General features: G+C 43.8%; 1 protein-coding gene across 1 annotated transcript in view; it reads right to left on the bottom strand.

The window, feature by feature from the left end:
- PFN4 (profilin family member 4) overlaps positions 1-18,359 on the bottom strand; it is a 41,926-nt gene that overhangs the window by 4,577 nt on the left and 18,990 nt on the right. The window contains exons 2-3 of the mRNA XM_051974068.1: positions 519-666; positions 93-230 (exon numbers count right to left, since the gene is read on the bottom strand). Coding sequence (XP_051830028.1) covers positions 93-230; positions 519-635 — 255 coding nt within the window. The 5' untranslated portion in view covers positions 636-666. The remainder of the gene's footprint in view (positions 1-92; positions 231-518; positions 667-18,359) is intronic.

The raw sequence follows: 18,359 nt of genomic DNA, 5'->3' as shown, positions 1-18,359 counted from the left end.
TTCTGATTTCTTATCGCTCTGCCCTTTAATATGGCGTGCCCATCTGGGATGGAGAGGGGGGAAGGGCCGGGTTTTCCCTCGCAGCCACCTACCTTCTTGGCGTAAAGGGAGCGCTCGTCTGCCCGGACGCACGTGTAATCCTTCTCCTTGAAGTAGAGTCCCTCCCTGCGCACCTGGAAATGGTTCTTGGAGAACACGTTCGCAAGCACACGGATGTCATTGGGCGAGATCTGCGCTTTTAGGACCAGAAAGGGAAAGGGGAGAAGCATCTATGAAACGCCTACAAGGCGCTAGGCTCCAGGCTAAGGGCTCTATAGATATGACTTCATCCGATCCTCACAACAGCCCGTAAGACAGCCGGAGAAATGGAGGCAGATGGGGTGAGCCAAGAACCCCCCACGGGACAGCTGGAGGTGGATGGGGTCAGCAGAGAACCACCCATGGGCCTTTCTGGCTGCAGGCCCTGTGCCATGTGCGTCCCTAGGAGCCCCTGGGTTGTGGCCCTGCTCTTTTCTTACATTAAACCCTGGGGAGGACACCAACACAGTCTGTTCCTGGGACCTGATGATGGCCGCATGATCCACATGCTTCGTGCCCAGGAGGGATTCCAGCAGCAGGTTTTGCACTTTGCTCATTCTTGGTCAACTCTGGGTCAGTGGAAGGACTCTGCAAACAAGGAATGAATGTAATAAAAAAGCATTGCGTGAGCACCTACTGTGTGCAAAGCGCTAGAGATACAAAGGGAGGAGCAGCACAGACCCTGCCATCAGAGGCCTCGCGTCCTTTTTTCCTTTTTTAGTAGTATTTCATTTTTCCAAATACATGAAAAAATGGTTTTCAGCATAAGATTTTGGTAAAACTGTTCTAGATCTTCTCCCTCCCCTCTTACCTCCTCTTCCCCAATTCAGCAAACAATCTGATACAGCTGAAAGGCTTTTAAACCTACTTCTGTATTTGTCATGTCGTGCAAGAAAAATCAGACCAAAAACCTCCGAGAAGGAAAATCACAAAGGTGAAAGCACTCCGCTTCCATCCACATTCGTCCCCAGAGTCCTGGATGCTAAAAGCATCGTCCATCCCATCTGTCGGAAGTGCCCCGAATCACCCGATGCTGAGAAGAGCCGGTCAGTCCCTGCTGCCGGCGACCCGATCCTGCTGCCGCCGGGCACCGATCTCCTGGATCTGCTCGCCTCACTCGGCACCAGCTCCGCCGCGTCCGTCCCGCTGCCCGCGACCCGTCCTGCTCCCGCCGGGCGCACCGATCTCCTGGATCTGCTCGCCTCACTCGGCACCAGCTCCGCCGTGTCCCTCCCGCTGCCCGCGACCCGTCCTGCTGCCGCCGGGCGCACCGATCTCCTGGATCTGCTCGCCTCACTCGGCACCAGCTCAGCCGCGTTCCTTCTAGGCTTCTCTGGAATCAGCCCACCCATCGCTTCTTATAGATCATTACTGTAGAACATAACTTCTTCAGTCATTTTTGCACATGGCCCTTTTCCCTCTTTTATGATCTCTTTGGGGAATAGCATCAGCAGAGACCTGCTGTATCATGGTCCAAGAGCAGGGGGCTCACCTGCTGAGGGGGGATTGTTTTGTGAGCACGGTGGAGAAGGGCAGGGGGAGGGGAGACAGCTCACCCCAAGGGCTACATCTCTTCCCCAAGAGAACCCCAGATCCTCCCTGCTAGAAGGGCCTCGGGCCAACACTGGCCGAAGCAAGAACCCCCTTGTTCCGAACACATGGGGCTAGTCTCAGACCGACATCAATCTGCTGTCCTGTTTAGCTTGGACAAGCCCAGCTCTCTGAACTTGTCGTCAAGACCCTCATTTTCAGTCATGGAGCACAGTCCTCCCAATGAATCTGACAGAGCAGAGACAAACGGAGACACTGGGCGCCTTCATGCAGCCACATGTACCAACATCCCGACTCTAAAGTCCATTTAGAGCTTTACATCCTTTTTCAGAGGCATCGTTGGCCAGCCGTGGCTAACAAAAAGCCCGAGTCAGAGTTTCTGGGTAATTAATTGTGAATTTATTAATAGGGAAAGCAAATAATAAGTTGATGATCAGGGGTCTCTTAGTAACCAAAGACAAACCCAAAACAAAGAAGGATGAGGGGCAGTTTAGCCAGCTGGTCAGTGTAATGTCCGGACCAGCTCTCTGAAGGACCTCGGGATCAGCCCGAGTCCTTGGTCTTAGTGGAGGAGTGAAGGAGGCAGGAGACTGGCAAGGATGGATGGTCAAAGATGGAGTCTGGAGTCTGGAATCTGGAGTCTCGAGTCTTCTCTGTGTCTGTGGCTGAAAGAGACTCTTCTGTGTCTTCTCAGCCTTTGAATACTTCAGTACTATTACATCACTACAGCAACTGAGCATGTGCAACCATTACATCACCATCATTAAGTATATTATACAGAACATTATCTCACACTGAGTAGGTGCTTAACTATAAGCACCTGTTATCCTGGATTCAAGTACCTCTTCAGGGTTCCTGCGTCTGCAGGTCAGCTTTCTCCAGTTCTTTGTTGTGTACATATTTCCTACATGGACAGAAGCATGAAAGCTTGAATTTATTCATGTCTGGGCTGTGGTCCCAGCGGGAGGGGACGGATGGCTGTTATCCGAGAACCCGTCTCACACGGAAGAATCTCTCTGTTCTCGAAGAGGACCAAAGCGACATCACTGTGTCAGAGCTGAGTTACGGCGTGTCCAACTGTGACCCAGCAGACCTACACGAGCTTAGAACGCTCTGCCACGAGCCAGATACAAATAGTCCACGTGCACATTTGGGGGGTTTCCCCAACTTTGCACATCTGGCATTTCTTCTGAGCTAATTCAATCCTGCTTTGCCTATAGAGCCCAGCACCTTCTCTGATGAGGGCCCGCCGTGCTGGGTGGTCCTGTGCCCGTGTCTCTCATGTCATGCAATCAATGCCAAAGTTCTTTTGTTAATAACTTTTTGTTTCTCCAAATCCATGCAAAGATGGTTTTCAATATTCACCAAATGTTTCTCCCTCCCTTGCCCCCTCCCCTACACAGGGAGCAATCGAATATAGTGCAATTCTTCTAAGCATATTTCCAAGTATATGCAATCCTACCATAACAGATTTCCGTATTCATCATGTTGTACAAGAAAAATCAGATCAAAAGGAGAAAAAAATGAGAAAGGAAAAACAAACAAGAAGACAACAAGAATAAGAAGGTGAAAATACTCTGCTTTTTTTTTTTTTTATTGTAACTTTTTATTGACAGTACATATGCCTGGGTAAATTTTTAGAACATTATCCCTTGCACTCACTTCTGTTCCGATTTTTCCCTTCCCTCCCTCCACCCCCTCCCCTAGATGGCAGACAGTCTTATACATGTTAAATATGTTATAGGAAAATACTCTGCTCTGAGCCACATTCAGTCACCACAGTTTTCTCTCTGGAGAATGCTTGGAGAGTGTCTTTGTTTCGCTTTTCCTGACCACCTTGTGAGCACTTGCCCTGTATGCATCCCCATAGACATTTGGCATTCTAACAGTGTGGCCAGCCCATCGGAGCTACACTCTCTGCAGTAGAGTCAGAGCTCTTGCAGTGTCTCATCCTGCCGGGAGATCTCCAGAATCTCCCTAGGACAGTCCACATGAGAGCGGCTCCGTTTCCTGGCTTGGTGCTGGTGCTGTCCAGGTCCCACAGGCACACAACAATAGGGTCAGCACAAAGGCTCTGCAGACCTTCAATTTGGTGGTCAGTCTAACACCCTGCTCTCCCACACCTTCCTTGCTCTGGCAACTTGATTTATTTAAACTTCATTCTCAATTACTAGGGAGGTGGGCTGAAGCCTTCGGCTCCTCTGTATTGGAAACTCAGCAGCCTTCAGCACTCTGGACTCAGACATCCATCTCACCCAGGTCATTCAAGTTCAGTAATGGAGGTAGGGGTTTCAAGGGAGCAAGTCTAATATTTTTAGGGCTGGAATCCACCTAGATTAGATTCTATTAACACTTTAATCAGAAGCAAACTCTCCAATTGGATGGGCTCCAGCCCAAGGGTGAAAAGAATGTCCTAGGAGCATTAAGCCAATCTCATCATTCTTTACCTACAAAGGGTCCTCCCTAAATAAGGAAACAAAGGTGGGGGGGGGGGGAAGGAACCTCAATCCTAATTTAAAAACTGGTTATTAAAATAACAAAAATAATTTTCCTCACAGCCATACCTTCTTGATTTTGTAAAGATTTTTAAAATCTAAATTTTAAACTTGACAGTTATTCATTTTAAGCTTCACCTTATTGGATTTGGCCAAGGTCTTTGTGGATTCTGACTCTGTTATCCAACATCTCTCGCCCTCTATGCCTTACCCAACAGAAAAGGGCTGAACACAGCAGATTCCTATGATGCTCCATTGGACATCTCCTAGGGTGCCATCAATATGGAACCATTAACAACTATTCCATTAGATACTTGTTTGAAAAGCTGGCTAAAAAAAATCTGGATAAATTCTATCCAAAAAGAGGGGAGCAAACCTCTTCCCAAAAAACCTGAGGTGTGTTTGGCTGGTTCTGTCCTTCCTGAAGCTGGCTCAGATCCCAAATGCTTGGTCCTGGAGCATTCCTGGGCAGGAAAACCATCCTGAGGCCCCTCTCCACTCAGCAAGCCGGCAGGAGGCCTTGAGGCCCAGAGTGGTGGTAGGTGGGCAGGGGAACACCAACACTACAATGGCTTACATGCCTCAGCACAGCACCAGGTGAATGAGCACTGCCAACACCAGGGATTCTCCCACACAACTCGGGGCAGTGCTGGGAGAATGAGCAAAGGCCAGGACAAATGCCCCCTCCCGCACCTCAGCACAGCACCAGCATGAAGGTCCTCTGTGAGCCTCAAGACAGTACCAGTGTACTCAGGGCCTCCAGCCCTGGCACAAGAAGCTTGGGACAGTACCTCTTCCATCCTAGGATTTTAAAATTTTAAAGTAAAGGAAGAGGCTGGAAAAGGTGAGTAAAAAAATAACAACAAACAAACATCTGACTATAGAAAGGTATTATGGTGACAGAGAACATCAAGACACAAACTCAAAAGAGGGAAACAATGTCAAAACACCTATGGACAAAACCCCAAAGAAAACGGGAATTGGATTTAAGTCCAGAAATAAGTCATGGAAGAGCTCAAAAAAAAGTTTAAAAATCAAATAATAGAGGTAGAGGAAAAATTGGGAAATAAATAAGAATGATACAAGAGTTAAACTTTTGGAAAAAGAAAACAACTCTTTAGAAAGTAGAATTTGCATTTCCTAGCTGTGTGACCCTGGACAAGTCATTTAACTCCAATTGCTTTAGCAAAAAAAAAAAAAAAAAAAAAGTAGAATTTGGCCAAATGGAAAAGTACAAACATTCACTGTTTGAAATTATTTTCCTTAAGAATTAGAATTGGACATGCAGAAGCTAAGAAGCAATCAAACAAAATCAAAAGAATTAAAAAATAGAAGAAAATATAAACTATCTCACTGAAAAAGCAACCAACCTTGAAAATAAAGCCAGGAGAAACAATGTCAGAATAAAGTTATAATTAAAAGGAGGACCTGGACATCATTCTTCAAGAAATTATCAAAGAGGACAAAATGGATAGTGAAAGAATCCACTGATCACCTCCAGAAGGTGATCCCAAAAATAAAACTCTCAGGAACATTACAACTAAATTCCAGAACCTCCAGGTCAAAGAAAAAGTGTTCCAAGCAGCCATAAAGAAACAACTCAAATATTGGGAAATATTCAGTCAGAATTGCACAGGACTTGGCAGGTGCAACTTCAAAGGATCAGAGATCACGGAATAGGATATCCTGGAAGTCAAAGTAGATAGAAAACATAAGGGATTCAATAGGACAAACTGTTGACAGCCCTACATGGGGAAATGATACTTTTACTTCTTAAAAACCATATCACTAATAACATATTTAGAAGTCTACATAGACAGAGAGATTCAGTTTCCTGATATAACACTGGTATACTTGACATGGGAGACATTGGCACAGGAATGCCCAGCATGGCACGCCCCCATTAGAAAAGGTGCTGTGGGCTAGGAGCAAAGCAGAATTGAATTAGTTCCCAAATGTTCATAGGGACTAATTGTGTCCAAGCTATGGCAGAGCATTCCAAGCTTGTACTGGTCTGATCAGCTACAGTCTGTCACATTGTAACAACTCTAATACAGAGATGTCATTTTGTTCCTCTTTGAGAAGAAAAGACAACTAACCAACCAATACAGAAAGAAAATGTGGGTATAAGGTAAATTTGAAGGGATGCCATAAAAAATTAATTAAGCGGTAAGAGAGAGGATTACACTGGGAACAGAAAGATATTATCATAATAGATGCAGGAAAAGCTTTTGACAAAATACAGCAGCCATTCCTAATAAAAACACTGGAGAGCACAGTAATAAAAGAAGCATTCCTTAAAATGATAATATCTATCTAAAACCACCAACAAGCATTATCTGTAATCTAGAAGCCTTCCCAATAAGATCAGGAGCAAAACAAGGATGCCCTTGTCACCACTATTATTCCATGTTGTACAAAAAATGCTAGCTATAGCAATAAGAGAGGGAAAAGAAATTGAAGGAATGAGAATGGGCCATGAGGAAACAAAACTATTGCTCTTGGCAGTATGATATGATATAGTGCTATACTTAGAGAATCAATTAAAAAACTACTCAAAATAATTAACTTTAACCAAGTTGCATGCTATAAAATAAGCCCAGATAAATCACCAGCATTTCCATATATGACCAACTGAGTCCAACAGCAATATAAAATAGTCTACCTGCCAAGAGAATTTCGGAACTATATGAACACAATTACAAAACAGTTCTTGCAAAATAAAGTCAAATTTTAACAATTGGGAAAAAAAGTAATTGCTCATGGGTAGGCCAAGGCAATATAATAAAAAATGACTGTCTAAATGAATTTACTTATTAAGTGCCATATCTATCAAACTACCAAAAAGATTATTTTATAAAACCAGAAAAAAAAAAACCATAATAAAATTCATCTGAAAGAACAAAAGGTCAAGAATATCAAAGGAATTAATGAAAAAAATACAAAGGAAGGTGGCTTTGCACTACCAGAGCTCACATTATATATAAGGGGCTAATCATTAATACCATATGATACTGGTTAAGAAAAAGAGTGGCGGAGCAGTGCAAGAGATCAGGCACATAAGACATGGTTGTCAATGACCATAGTAACTTAGTGTTTGATAAACCCAAAGACTCCAGCCTTTGGGATAAGAACTCACCATTTGGCAAAAACTGCTGGGAAAAGTGGGAAATAATGACAGACACACCATATACCAAGATAAGGTCAAAATAGGAACATGATTTAGACATACACAAATTAGAAAAGCAAGGAATTGTTTGCCTGACAGATCTATGGAGAAGGGAATAATTGATGAGGACCATTTAGGAAGCCAGTTGGAGATCTAGAATGGCCAGGCCACTTGCTTCCTTTGCTTTGACTGACTCTGGATGTCTTGTAGAGTCATTAACTTCCACTTGCCCAATTCTATTTTTTAAATTGTTTTCTTCAATGCAATTTTGTATTTTCTTTTTCTAGGCTGTTACTCTTGAACAACTTTCATTTCTTTTCCTCAATTTTTCTTCTCCCTCTCTTATTTAAATTTAAAAATCCTTTTTGAGCTCTTCCAGGAATAATTTTGGGGCTTGAAATAAGTTCAGAGTCCTCTTTGAGGCTTCACATATAGACATTTTGATACTGTTGACCTCTTCTGAATTTGTGTTTTGATCTGCCCATCACCATAGTAACTTTCTGTGTTCAGAACTCTGTTGTTGTTGTTGCTGTTTTGCTCACTTTCTGGTATATTTTGTGACTTTTACAGTTGAGTGTGTTTCCTGGGGCACTGTCCCAAGCTTCTTGCACTGGGTGCCAGGGGTCTGGTCATTGGCCTGCTGGCATTTCTGAGGCTGGTGGCTCACCTGTCTAGTCTCAAAGCTGGAAGCTTACCTGCTGCCTGGAGGCCTCATGGCTGGTCAATGGTGCTGCTGAGCTGGACTACTGGGCCTCCCTTGGGGATGTGTGCTGGGGCTAGACACCTCCCTTTATCTTACCTGGACACCACCTGTGCTGAGCTGTACTCCCCTTTTACCAAATGAGACACACCTTTCCTGCAGTCCTTCTAAGTCGTTTTGGGCTGTAAAATTGTTCCATTCTGTCCTTTTCTGGGTTCCGTCGCTCCAGATTCATTCTGAAATTTGATTTAGAATTGTTTCAAGGGAAACTGGGGAGAGCTCCAGCAGCTTCCTGCTTTTTCTCGCCTTCTTGTCTCTGCCTCCAAGGAGTTAATTTTTCTAAGGATACAATTGCATCATTTTAATTTTCCCAATTAACAGCATTTCTTTTATAATGGTTTCCCAATAATCTCAAATCCCAAATTTGATAAATGACATTAGTTCATTTGAATGCATATCTGAATTATCTTATATGGAAAAAACTACTTCATCCACCCATCTGTTTTGACCCTCAAGAGTAATTCTGATCCCCAACTGACATTCTAACTCAATCAAATTAGAAAAAAAAATGATGAAGAAAATAAAATGCAAGCAAACAACAACAAAATGAGTGAAAATGCTATGTTGTGAACCACACTCAGTTCCCACAGTTCCCTCTGTGAGTGTAGATGGCTCTTTTGCTCACAAGATCATTGGAACTTTTCTGAATCATCTCATTGTTGAAGACAGCCACCTCTATCAGAATTGATCATCACATAATCTTGATGTTGCTATGTACAATTACCTCCTGATTCCCTCACTTCCCTCAGCATCAGTTTCTGTCAGTCTCTCCAGGCCTTTCTGAAATCTTCTGCTGGTCATTTCTTACAGAACAATAATATTCCATAACATTCATGTACCAAATTTACTCAGTCATTCTTCAATTGATGGGCATCCACTCAGTTTTCAGTTTCTTGCCACTACAACAAGGGCTGCCACAAACATTTTTGCCCATGTGGGTCCTTTTCCCTCCTTTAAGCTCTCTTTGAGATATAAGCCCAGTAGAAGCATCTCCTCTGCTGTCTGCCTCCCTCAGCAGGGAGGAGGCTGTGCCCTAAGGGCAGGGCCTGGGCTTTTGTAAATGGGATCTTATCTCTGTAAGATAGCCTCCTGCACTGAGATTCATCTCCTTTTCCAGCTCAGTCTGAAGACAGCAATGGAGTAATGAAATGGCCATACTTATGATCGTTTCTTTAGAAACAGGTATGAGATTGAATACAGTAGTAACAATACTGCTCTGCTTCTCTGACAAATGAACTCATTGGGCATCTGGAGCACTGACCCCTACTCCCCAGCCCTCATGGTGCCCTCCCGTTTGTTGGCAAGCTCCCCCTCATTACAGCTGACTCACAAGGACAGGGGTCTTGTCTTTGCTCAGCGCACCTGCCTGGCACCCCCTCCCCACACACGACTTCTCTCCCCCCCTTTGTTCCCTGTGGCCAAGCTATGGGCAATGAAGGTCCGTGAAAATCCTTCTCCCTAGTCTTGTACCAACTGGTCTGGAGCAGAGCCTGGAGGCCTCCCCCAGGGCTTGGCCCTCTTCATCCCAGCAGAGATTGTCTTCTGGGGCTGCTGGAGGCTTTCTGCCCCAGGTCACACACCTTCCCTGGTCTCTGAATCTCTTCAGCCAGTTCTTTAAATCAACAAGCAATCAGAAAAATCCTACTCTGTGCAGACACTATTCAAATTCCATAGAAAGGGAGGGGAAAAGCAGGACCCCCCCCCCTCAGAAGCTCCCAGTGTAAGGGCCCATAGCTTGGCCACAGGGAACAAAGGGGGGGAGAGAAGTCGTGTGTGGGGAGGGGGTGCCAGGCAGGTGCACTGAGCAAAGACAAGATCCCTGTCCTTGTGAGTCAGCTGTAATGAGGGGGAGCTTGCCAACAAATGGGAGGGCACCATGAGGGCTGGGGAGTAGGGGTCAGTGCTCCAGATGCCCAATGAGTTCATTTGTCAGAGAAGCAGAGCAGTATTGTTACTACTGTATTCAAAAACTGTCCAAACAAGCTCTCCACAGTATAGAAGGGAGGGTTACCAGCTGCCATTTTTGTGTCTACCATGAGCAGTCAGCAGACACTGCTCTGTTCTGTCTCACAGTTATTGCATTTAGGACACAGGAACTTGCTCCCTGAGTTTGGACTTTTCCCTGGGAGAGGGAGTGGATCTGGGGTTATTTGTGAGAATCATGGTTCTGAACCATAAAGGACCCTATAAGCTTGTCCCAAGAACCTGAACTCAGCCTCATACCCTAGATCAGTGACCACTGAGTGACCTTGCCTATTTCTGTTCTTCTGCTTCCTTGGGCAGCATAGCTGGGAGGTGCTTCCATTGTTCCCCGAAAATGCTGACCCTGGAAGGGCCCCTGAAACCCACTCCCATCATTGTATGCATCCTAAGCCCACTCCCATCATTGTATGCGATCTGTTATTCCCACCACTGTATACACCCCAAACCCTTCCCATCACTATGTGCATCCTAAGCCCACTCCCATCATTGTATGCGATCTGTTACTTCCACCACTGTATACATCCCAAACCTTCCCCATCACAAATCCTGGTCCCTTTGAATTCCAATAGAAGATCCGGACCTGTCCCAGCTCCTCCCGGATCTGAGCCAACTTTGGGGCTACACCCAAAAGCCCCTCGAGCTAAGTCTCCTATTATAAAAAGTCCTTGCTGGGAACCCCTCTTTGCAGAGATTCCAATCATGGCTACCATGTGAGGACCCTCTGACCACTGGACCCTCTGTCCAGTGCCCTCCTTATCTCTACCTTTGCCTATACTTTAACTTTGCTTATCTAATAATAAACCTCTTTTATCAATCTAGCTCTCTGGGCCAATAAATGCTTTTATTGGGAACTCGCGCCGCTACTAGACCCCCTTGCACCGAATCTGTACCCAAACCTGCCACTAGACCTTAACCCTAATTTCATTTAGGTACCCCAAAGCTAGACCTCAACACTTTCTCTACTAAACTGCTCAGCATCCCTGCTGCAGAGAGCACAACTTTGTGGGGCAGCCATATTGTTTGAATGCCAAATGTACGCTTGCCAAAAAAGATTATTTTATGGAGGCATGCAGAGGGCAGGCGCCCCCAAGGGGGTCAGAGAAAGTTATAGAAGGACATTCCCAAGGTGTTTCTTAAGAACTTTAGAACTGAGTGACACGAGAAACACTGGCCCAGAGCCATCCAGCATGGCGTGCCCTCATCAGAGAAGGGGCTGGGGTCTGTGAGCAAGCAGAATTGAATTAGCTCAGAAGAAATGACAGACCTACAAAGAAATGAGAGAGGCAGAATCCACACCAAATGTTCAGGGGGACTATTTTGTGTGTGACCTGCGGCAGAGCATCTTGAGCTCACGTTGGACAGTCCAATCAGTCACGGTCAGACACACCACAACTTAACATAGTGATGTCACTTTGGTCCTCTTCCAGAATAAAGGACAACAGCCAAACCGAACTTAAGGGAGTCCATCCACAGAAGTTTGGAAAAGCTTATATACTGAAGATTTGAGGCTTCAGTCTGCAGGCTAATGGCCTCCATGACCATAAAGTATAAAAGAGAGATAGGGAAGCAGCCTTTTTACATTTGTTTGCAGTATCTTTCTGCCCTACTGGTTATTTCTCTCTCCCATTTCCAGTAGTCCTATTCCTTAGTTTTTAAACTTTATCCATTTGTCTGCCCCTTTCCAACGAGGATTTCTCTCTCTCTATTCCTTGTCCTTCTCCTTTATCTGTTTTACCCAGATTCTCATTCTCTGGTTTGAAGGCTCTCATCTGGTCCCTCTTTTTCTCTATGTGCTTCAGGCAGTCAAAGCTTCCAAGGGGTCCATTCTAAGCGGTGCCATCCAGGTTTTCTTCCTTTGCCTGGGAGGGCTAACTCCATGAATTCCCCTCTCCACTGTGCCCAGCATTCAGATGTATGTGGATCATAGCAGGTGCTAGAGAACACTGCTCCCTTCTTCTAGATCCTCTCATTGACCTTTCTCTTTCTTTCACAACTTGCTTCATCCACACTATCCTATTCCTCAAAGTGCTAATTGTCCCCAGGTATGCTAACCACTCCTTTCAGGCACTACTCAGTAGCGTGAGACCCTCACCTTTCTTCACCCACGAGAATATTCATCAGCAGAATCCCCTCCACCTCCAGAAGAAGGCTTCCTTTCTTTCTCCATCTTTCCAATCTTTCCCATCTCCTCCCAACGTACTCCCCTATGTGCTCATCTTTTTTTTTTCTCAATGGTATTTTATTTTTCCAAATATATGCAAAGATAAGTTTTCAGCATTCGTTTTTGTGAGAATTTGTGTTTTCAATGTTTTCTCCCTCCCTTATCTCCCCCCTCCCCAAGACAGCAAGAATCTGATAGAGCTTAAATAGATGCAGTCCTTTTAAACATATTTCCATGTTTGTCATGTTGTAAAAGAAAAATCAGACCCAAAGAGAAAAAGCCATCAGAAAGAGAGAAAGATGAAAATGCCACATTTCCATCCACGACGTTCCCTGCCTGCACATGGCTGGCCCCGTCCATCCCAAGTCCAGTGCAATTGTCCTGGATCTCGGCGGTGTTTAGAAGGGCCATATCCTTTCAGTTGATCTTTGCCCAGTGTCGACGTTCCCCTGCTTCGTACGCTTCCCTTTCTGAGACCACAAAGGGCACCTTTTCAATCCCCATTTTCCTTGATCTTTGTCCAGCCTCTTCTCCATGATACTCTCTTCTCTAAGTTTTCAGGACATGACTCTCTCCTGGCCTTTCCCCTGTCCAGATGACCACTTCTTCTCCTTGGTCCCCGTCCCTTCTCCCGCTACACTACTGCCATGGATTTAATCCCATCTCTGTGGAGGATTCTCACATCTACCTTTCCTGCCCTACACTCTTTGCTGACCTCCAGTCTTGCACATCTGCTGACCTGCCTGGCTTCCTTTAGGTCACAGTGAAAAACTAAAATCATCTAGGGGAAGCCTTTAACCCTCTTCATTCCTGTGCTTCCCCTCTTTAATTATTTCCTATTTACTCCATACGTGGCTTGCTTGGTATGTATTTGCTTGTATGTTGTCTCCCTCATTAGACCAGAAGCTCCTCCGGGACAGGGGCCGGCTTTTGCCTCTTTTTGCAGTTTGTAGCTGAGCACCTAGCATGCACAATCCATATTTAACAGATGGATTTCAGGTCCTTGATAAGACCTTGACACTTCACCTTCTTCTCCCCTTTCATGTCTGTTCCCATGTTGTATGCAGTCCTTCCACAGAAGCGTGGTCCTGAGAGTCTGTCAGTAATAGCCCCTGTGGCCCTCTTCACTGTGACCTCCACCAGATTTTCTCATTCATCCCTGTCTCCCAGTCTGCTTTTAGAAAAAAAATTCTGGCTGGAGAATGGCATCTGGCAGCTGTATGCTGGATGCTGGATTCTTTGGGTCCTCCAGCCCTGGGACCAATATGGATTCTTTGGTCCCAGTATACTTATCTCTGTCTGACTGGATAATCTGAGACGAGAGTCCTGTCCAGTCAATCTTACTCTCCCATTAATAAAATATTAAAAACTCTCTAATCTCTCTCCTGCCTCAGTTTCTCCGGCATTACAATTTGGAGGTTCCACCGAGTAGAAACTGAGAACTGGATTAGAGATTAGAGACCTCTCGGTCTCCACCTAGGCCTGAGGGGGGCTCAGGACCTGGGTCTGTTCCTTGAGAAAAGACCAGCACTCCTAGGAAAAGGAAGCGGTTCTTCAGCCTCAGTCTGGCCTACAGTGGACAACGAAATCGATTCGGCATTTGATTCGGCATTCAGGAGAGTAAGTCTGTCTGGGTACCTTTTGGGGTACCATCTGGTTTTGGTTCTGGTTCTGGTCTGTTCTGTTGCTAGCAACCTGTGGTCTCAGAATAAATGCCGACGGGTTTACAAATTCTGAGACGGGTATTTTCTGGGACGCTGGAGAATATCCTCTGGGTATGTTTGCTTAATGTTGTAACTGTGTAGTCTGTCATATATGTTCTATGTTCTGTGTGGTTTGTCTGTTATGTTGTTGGTTGGAAAACGTTGCAACTGTGCATAGTAAATTGGAGCTCCATGTTTGTTTGTGTGTGTCTGTGTTAAAAGTTAGCAAGCTTGTAAGAGATAAGGATTCAGCTTCTGTGTTGCAGGCTTAGAAAATATCAAGAAGTTTGAAAAATCTTTCTCTCTCTCTCTCTGTCTCTGGCTGACTGCAGCAGCCTGTGAGAAAAAGGGAGAAAAGGGAGAGAAAGGAAGAAAAAAGGAAAGAAAAAAAAAAAAAACCTTCTTGAATGCTTTTATGTGGAATTGGGTGTTTTGTATAAGTTTAAATTGTTTGTATTGGGTCATCCTGAGGTTATTTAAAGGACCTCTGAACATCAAGTTTTTCCTTTGTCCTTTTGAAAATGTTTTTGTTATGGACAATATGCAGTTTGGGATATTTTTCTATGTATTGGGTATTTTAAAAGCAAACTGATTTGTATGTATAATGTTCACTCATGTAACATCTACCTCGATATGATAATTGTTCTAAATTGTGAACTTACTGAGACGAAATTTCTTTGTTATTACTGTAAGGTTATGGTAACTCTTTGTTTAAGATTCATCAGAAATTTGATTAATGACATTTGTTATTGGAGGTAAAAGTTTTGGGCTTAGAGTTAATTAGCTAATGCTATTTGGGAGTTTTAAAGCTCCACCCTGTGACAGTTACTGGGACAATTGATCGATAAGCTGTTAAAACTCAACTGCTTATGTTATATTATAGTTATGTTCTTGCATTTTTCCTTCTGTAACTGATCTCTCTGATCAGAGCAATGGTCAATAGAACTGTTAAATGCAATTCAGTTATGTCACGCCTTGCTATTTTCAGTCTGGCTATATGTAGTCATTGTATCCTAAATGCTTGGGCAACTATTTCGCCTGGTCATCTGTCTGTTACTGGATATTTGTGTTTTGTTTCTAGGTTTCTACATGATAACTGGACAATTGACAGGGGTCTGTAAGACTGCAGCCATTTGCTTGGCCTGTAAAGCAAACTCGTCTCGTCACACAGGAAACTGCTGGCCAATTATTTTGGCCTCCTCGTATTTTGCAACAGTCTGGTGAACTGAGTCTATGAGACTGATCTAATCTTTATGTGTTAGATTTGTGTTTTTGTTCTAGATTTTGGTCAAATTACAGATATTGACTTGCTTCTGGAACCTGGATCAGCTTTGATCAGCTTTGATTGTCACCACGGCACACACCCACTCTGCAAGGAATGAGAGCCTCCTATCACTTCACAGCCTGAAGCAGCAGTTTTAAAATGAGACCATGGACTGGACCCTGCATCGACTGTACTTTGGACTGATATGAGGAACCTTGGGAATGGTTGATGACTGACTGTTAAACCTTACCTGGATCATCTATTACTGTGTGTTTAAGATTTGATATGGATTTGTTAAAATTGTGTAATTATTGCTGTTATGTTTGAGGGCTTTTTAGGCCTTTTTAGGAAATGCTACTGTATTAGTCTGTTATGTATAGGGATTTTGATTTGCTCTTGGGATTTTTATGGGGAATGGTCATTTGATAATTCCTTTCCGTGAGAAAAAAAAAGGGGGAGGTAGAGATAGAACATTGGGGAAACTGGTATATTTTTTTCAAACTACCTGAAAGGATGGGAACCCCTAGCCTCCTATTCACTTTGCCTTAGGCATTTCTGCCCCACCCCCATCTCACTAGTTCAGATTGAATTTGGATGCTTTAGTTTTAGAATCCCTTATTTTGTTAAAAGTGCCCTGGCAGACTCAGTTTTGGAGATTATTTTTTAGAAAAGTTTTAGAAATCAGACACCTGTCGTGACACTGGCAGTCTCTCTGATCTATTTTTCTATTCCTGTAACCCCAGTTCATTAAGTATTTCAGCATTTCAAAGGACCTTGAAGTTTGGCTTGAGGCACCTAAAAAGTTTGGAGTTTGCCTGCCTTGATGGTCTAACTGCATAATCTGCTCAGAAATCTGTATTCTAATAGCAGCCCTGTTTCTCTGGGTGGGGACAGGTGGAGTACTACAAGCCTCATCCTTCCCCCATGGAGAGGGCTGCCTCTCTGACTGGGCCTTGGACCCTGCTGCTTTGTAAGCAGAGACGGAGTTAAGTGCACAAATGACCACAGACCTAACTGTCCATCTCAAACTGGATTCTCTGGCTGAGATGGTGCTCCAGAACTGTAGAGGACCTGACATGCTTGCAACAAGGGAGCCTTTGTACAGCTGTTAACTCTGGGGTTATCAGGGAGAGACTTGCTCTTGCCATATGAGTCCTTACATTTTTCTAGTTTTATTTTTGCTCGTTTGCTTTACATAAGGTGGGTCAAAGACCTCCTGGGTATCTAGAAGAAGGTGATAAGATTCAAAGGTTTGAATATTTAGGAGAAAGAGTGTGGAATGTTATGCCACAGTTTTCTTTAACTGTCCTGACTCAGTTTCCCTGTCTCAGTTACCTTAACTGTTCTGTCTCTGACCCAGTAAAACTAAGGATTATTCGCTCTCGGGTTATGAATTAGCAAGATAAAAGAGTAGATCTCCTGATTCTTTTAGGGATTTACAATATTCCTTTAGAATATTCCAAGATCAACCCATGATATCTTTACTTCTTTATCTCTGGAATTTTTAGGTTTTATGGCTTCCCCTCCCTGATAAAAAAAACTTTCCCTCCCTTTCTCTTCTTTGTCTCCAAAAAGGTATTTAAGAAGTTGGGGTTCTTCCATTCAGGGCTGGATTCTTTGGGTCCTCCAGCCCTGGGACCAATATGGATTCCTTGGTCCCAGTATACTTATCTCTGTCTGACTGGATAATCTGAGACGAGAGTCCTGTCCAGTCAATCTTACTCTCCCATTAATAAAATATTAAAAACTCTCTAAAAAAAAAAAAAATAGAAAAAAAAGTTCTTACAAGTCTTTCTGTTGTTGCTCTGCTGCCTCTACCACAGGCTGCATTTATTCACTCCTCCTGTATTTCTGTTGTTAGAAAGTTGAAGAAGCAAATCATTCCTTTGGTTCTTGTTTCTTTTTTTTTCCTTTTTTTTTTCCTGAGGCAATTGGGGTTAAGTGACTTGCCCAGGGTCACACAGCTAGGTCTGATAAGTATCTGAGGCCATATTTGAACTCAGGTTCTCCTGCCTTCAAGATTGATGCTCTATCCACTGTACCACCTAGCTTCCCCCGGTTCTTGTTTTCTTCCTAAAAACAGCCGCAGACTCGCCTTTGCTGTCCCACATTTCCAAGCTCACACCTGCAGGAAGGGTTACCCTGGGGGATCGCTGCTGGTTTAGATTGGTGTCCTTTCCACTCTCCTGGTGGCCCACAAGAATTGGACTGTTTGTTACCTGCAATCACCCCTTTTCTGAGTCTTGGTGGGTTTCTTCTTTTTTTCTGTTTTTTTTTTTTTTTTTCCTGTCAATTCTCCAACTTGCAATTTCATTTTCTCTGTTCAGAAGTTCTGGCCAGTTCTCCGAATATTCCCTTTATGATTGTGTCAACATTTTACACCCAGTTGTATCCTTTCTAGGAGATCTATGACCCTTAGGATATCCTTTCTTGGAACTGAGTCTATTTCATTTCTACCTGGAGCAGATTTTCTTTTTATGTTACTGGGTTTTGCTTCTTTTCTTCTAGGCCATCCTTTGTATTACCTATTCTCTCTTTTTTTTCTTTGCTGAGACCCTGCTTTGGCATATTCTAGATTTCTATCCCTCAGCCTCAAGATCCTGACATTTAGCAAAAAAAGACCACATACAAAAGAAAGATTACAAGAGGTCTGTGTGGGGAGAAGGTATCCAATGCTGGGTTGAGGTGGAGAGGTCAGTTAGAGAAGTCCCAAAGCAGCAGAAGCAGGTGAGAAAGGAGATGTGTGAGGTGAGCTTTCTAATTAAAAAAGAAATTTGGAGTTCAAGCTTGGGAAGGAAAGCAGTTTAGAATCTCTTCTGCTGGGTGGGTCTGGGAATCAAGTCAGAATCCCACCCACAAAGGATTGCCTTCCTTCAGTGAGAGCTCTAGCTATGGATACTGTGCCATGCCGAAGAATTTCTTCTTCTAGATTTAGAGAAAAAGATTTAGAAATTCTTGGGAATCTCAAAAAATATAAAAGAAAATAAAAAGTAAAGTGTGAATTACACATAGATCCTGAATTAGCTTGTTTTAAAGAAGAAATCAAACATCTAATAATGAAACAGGAATTTTGTGTACAAAATGGAGACGTGCTCCCAAATATCAGAGTCTTTACGCTTATGTTTTGAAATGGGAGACCAAAGACACATTGTCCATGGGGCAGGCTGGAAATACAGATGGCCCTCAGGGTGCTCA

The sequence above is a fragment of the Antechinus flavipes genome, chromosome 2, assembly GCF_016432865.1.
Source record: "Antechinus flavipes isolate AdamAnt ecotype Samford, QLD, Australia chromosome 2, AdamAnt_v2, whole genome shotgun sequence".
NCBI classification, from domain to species: Eukaryota; Metazoa; Chordata; class Mammalia; order Dasyuromorphia; family Dasyuridae; genus Antechinus; species Antechinus flavipes.
The sequence above is the reverse complement of the archived record's forward strand: the minus strand, read 5'-3'. Positions and strand labels throughout refer to the sequence as shown.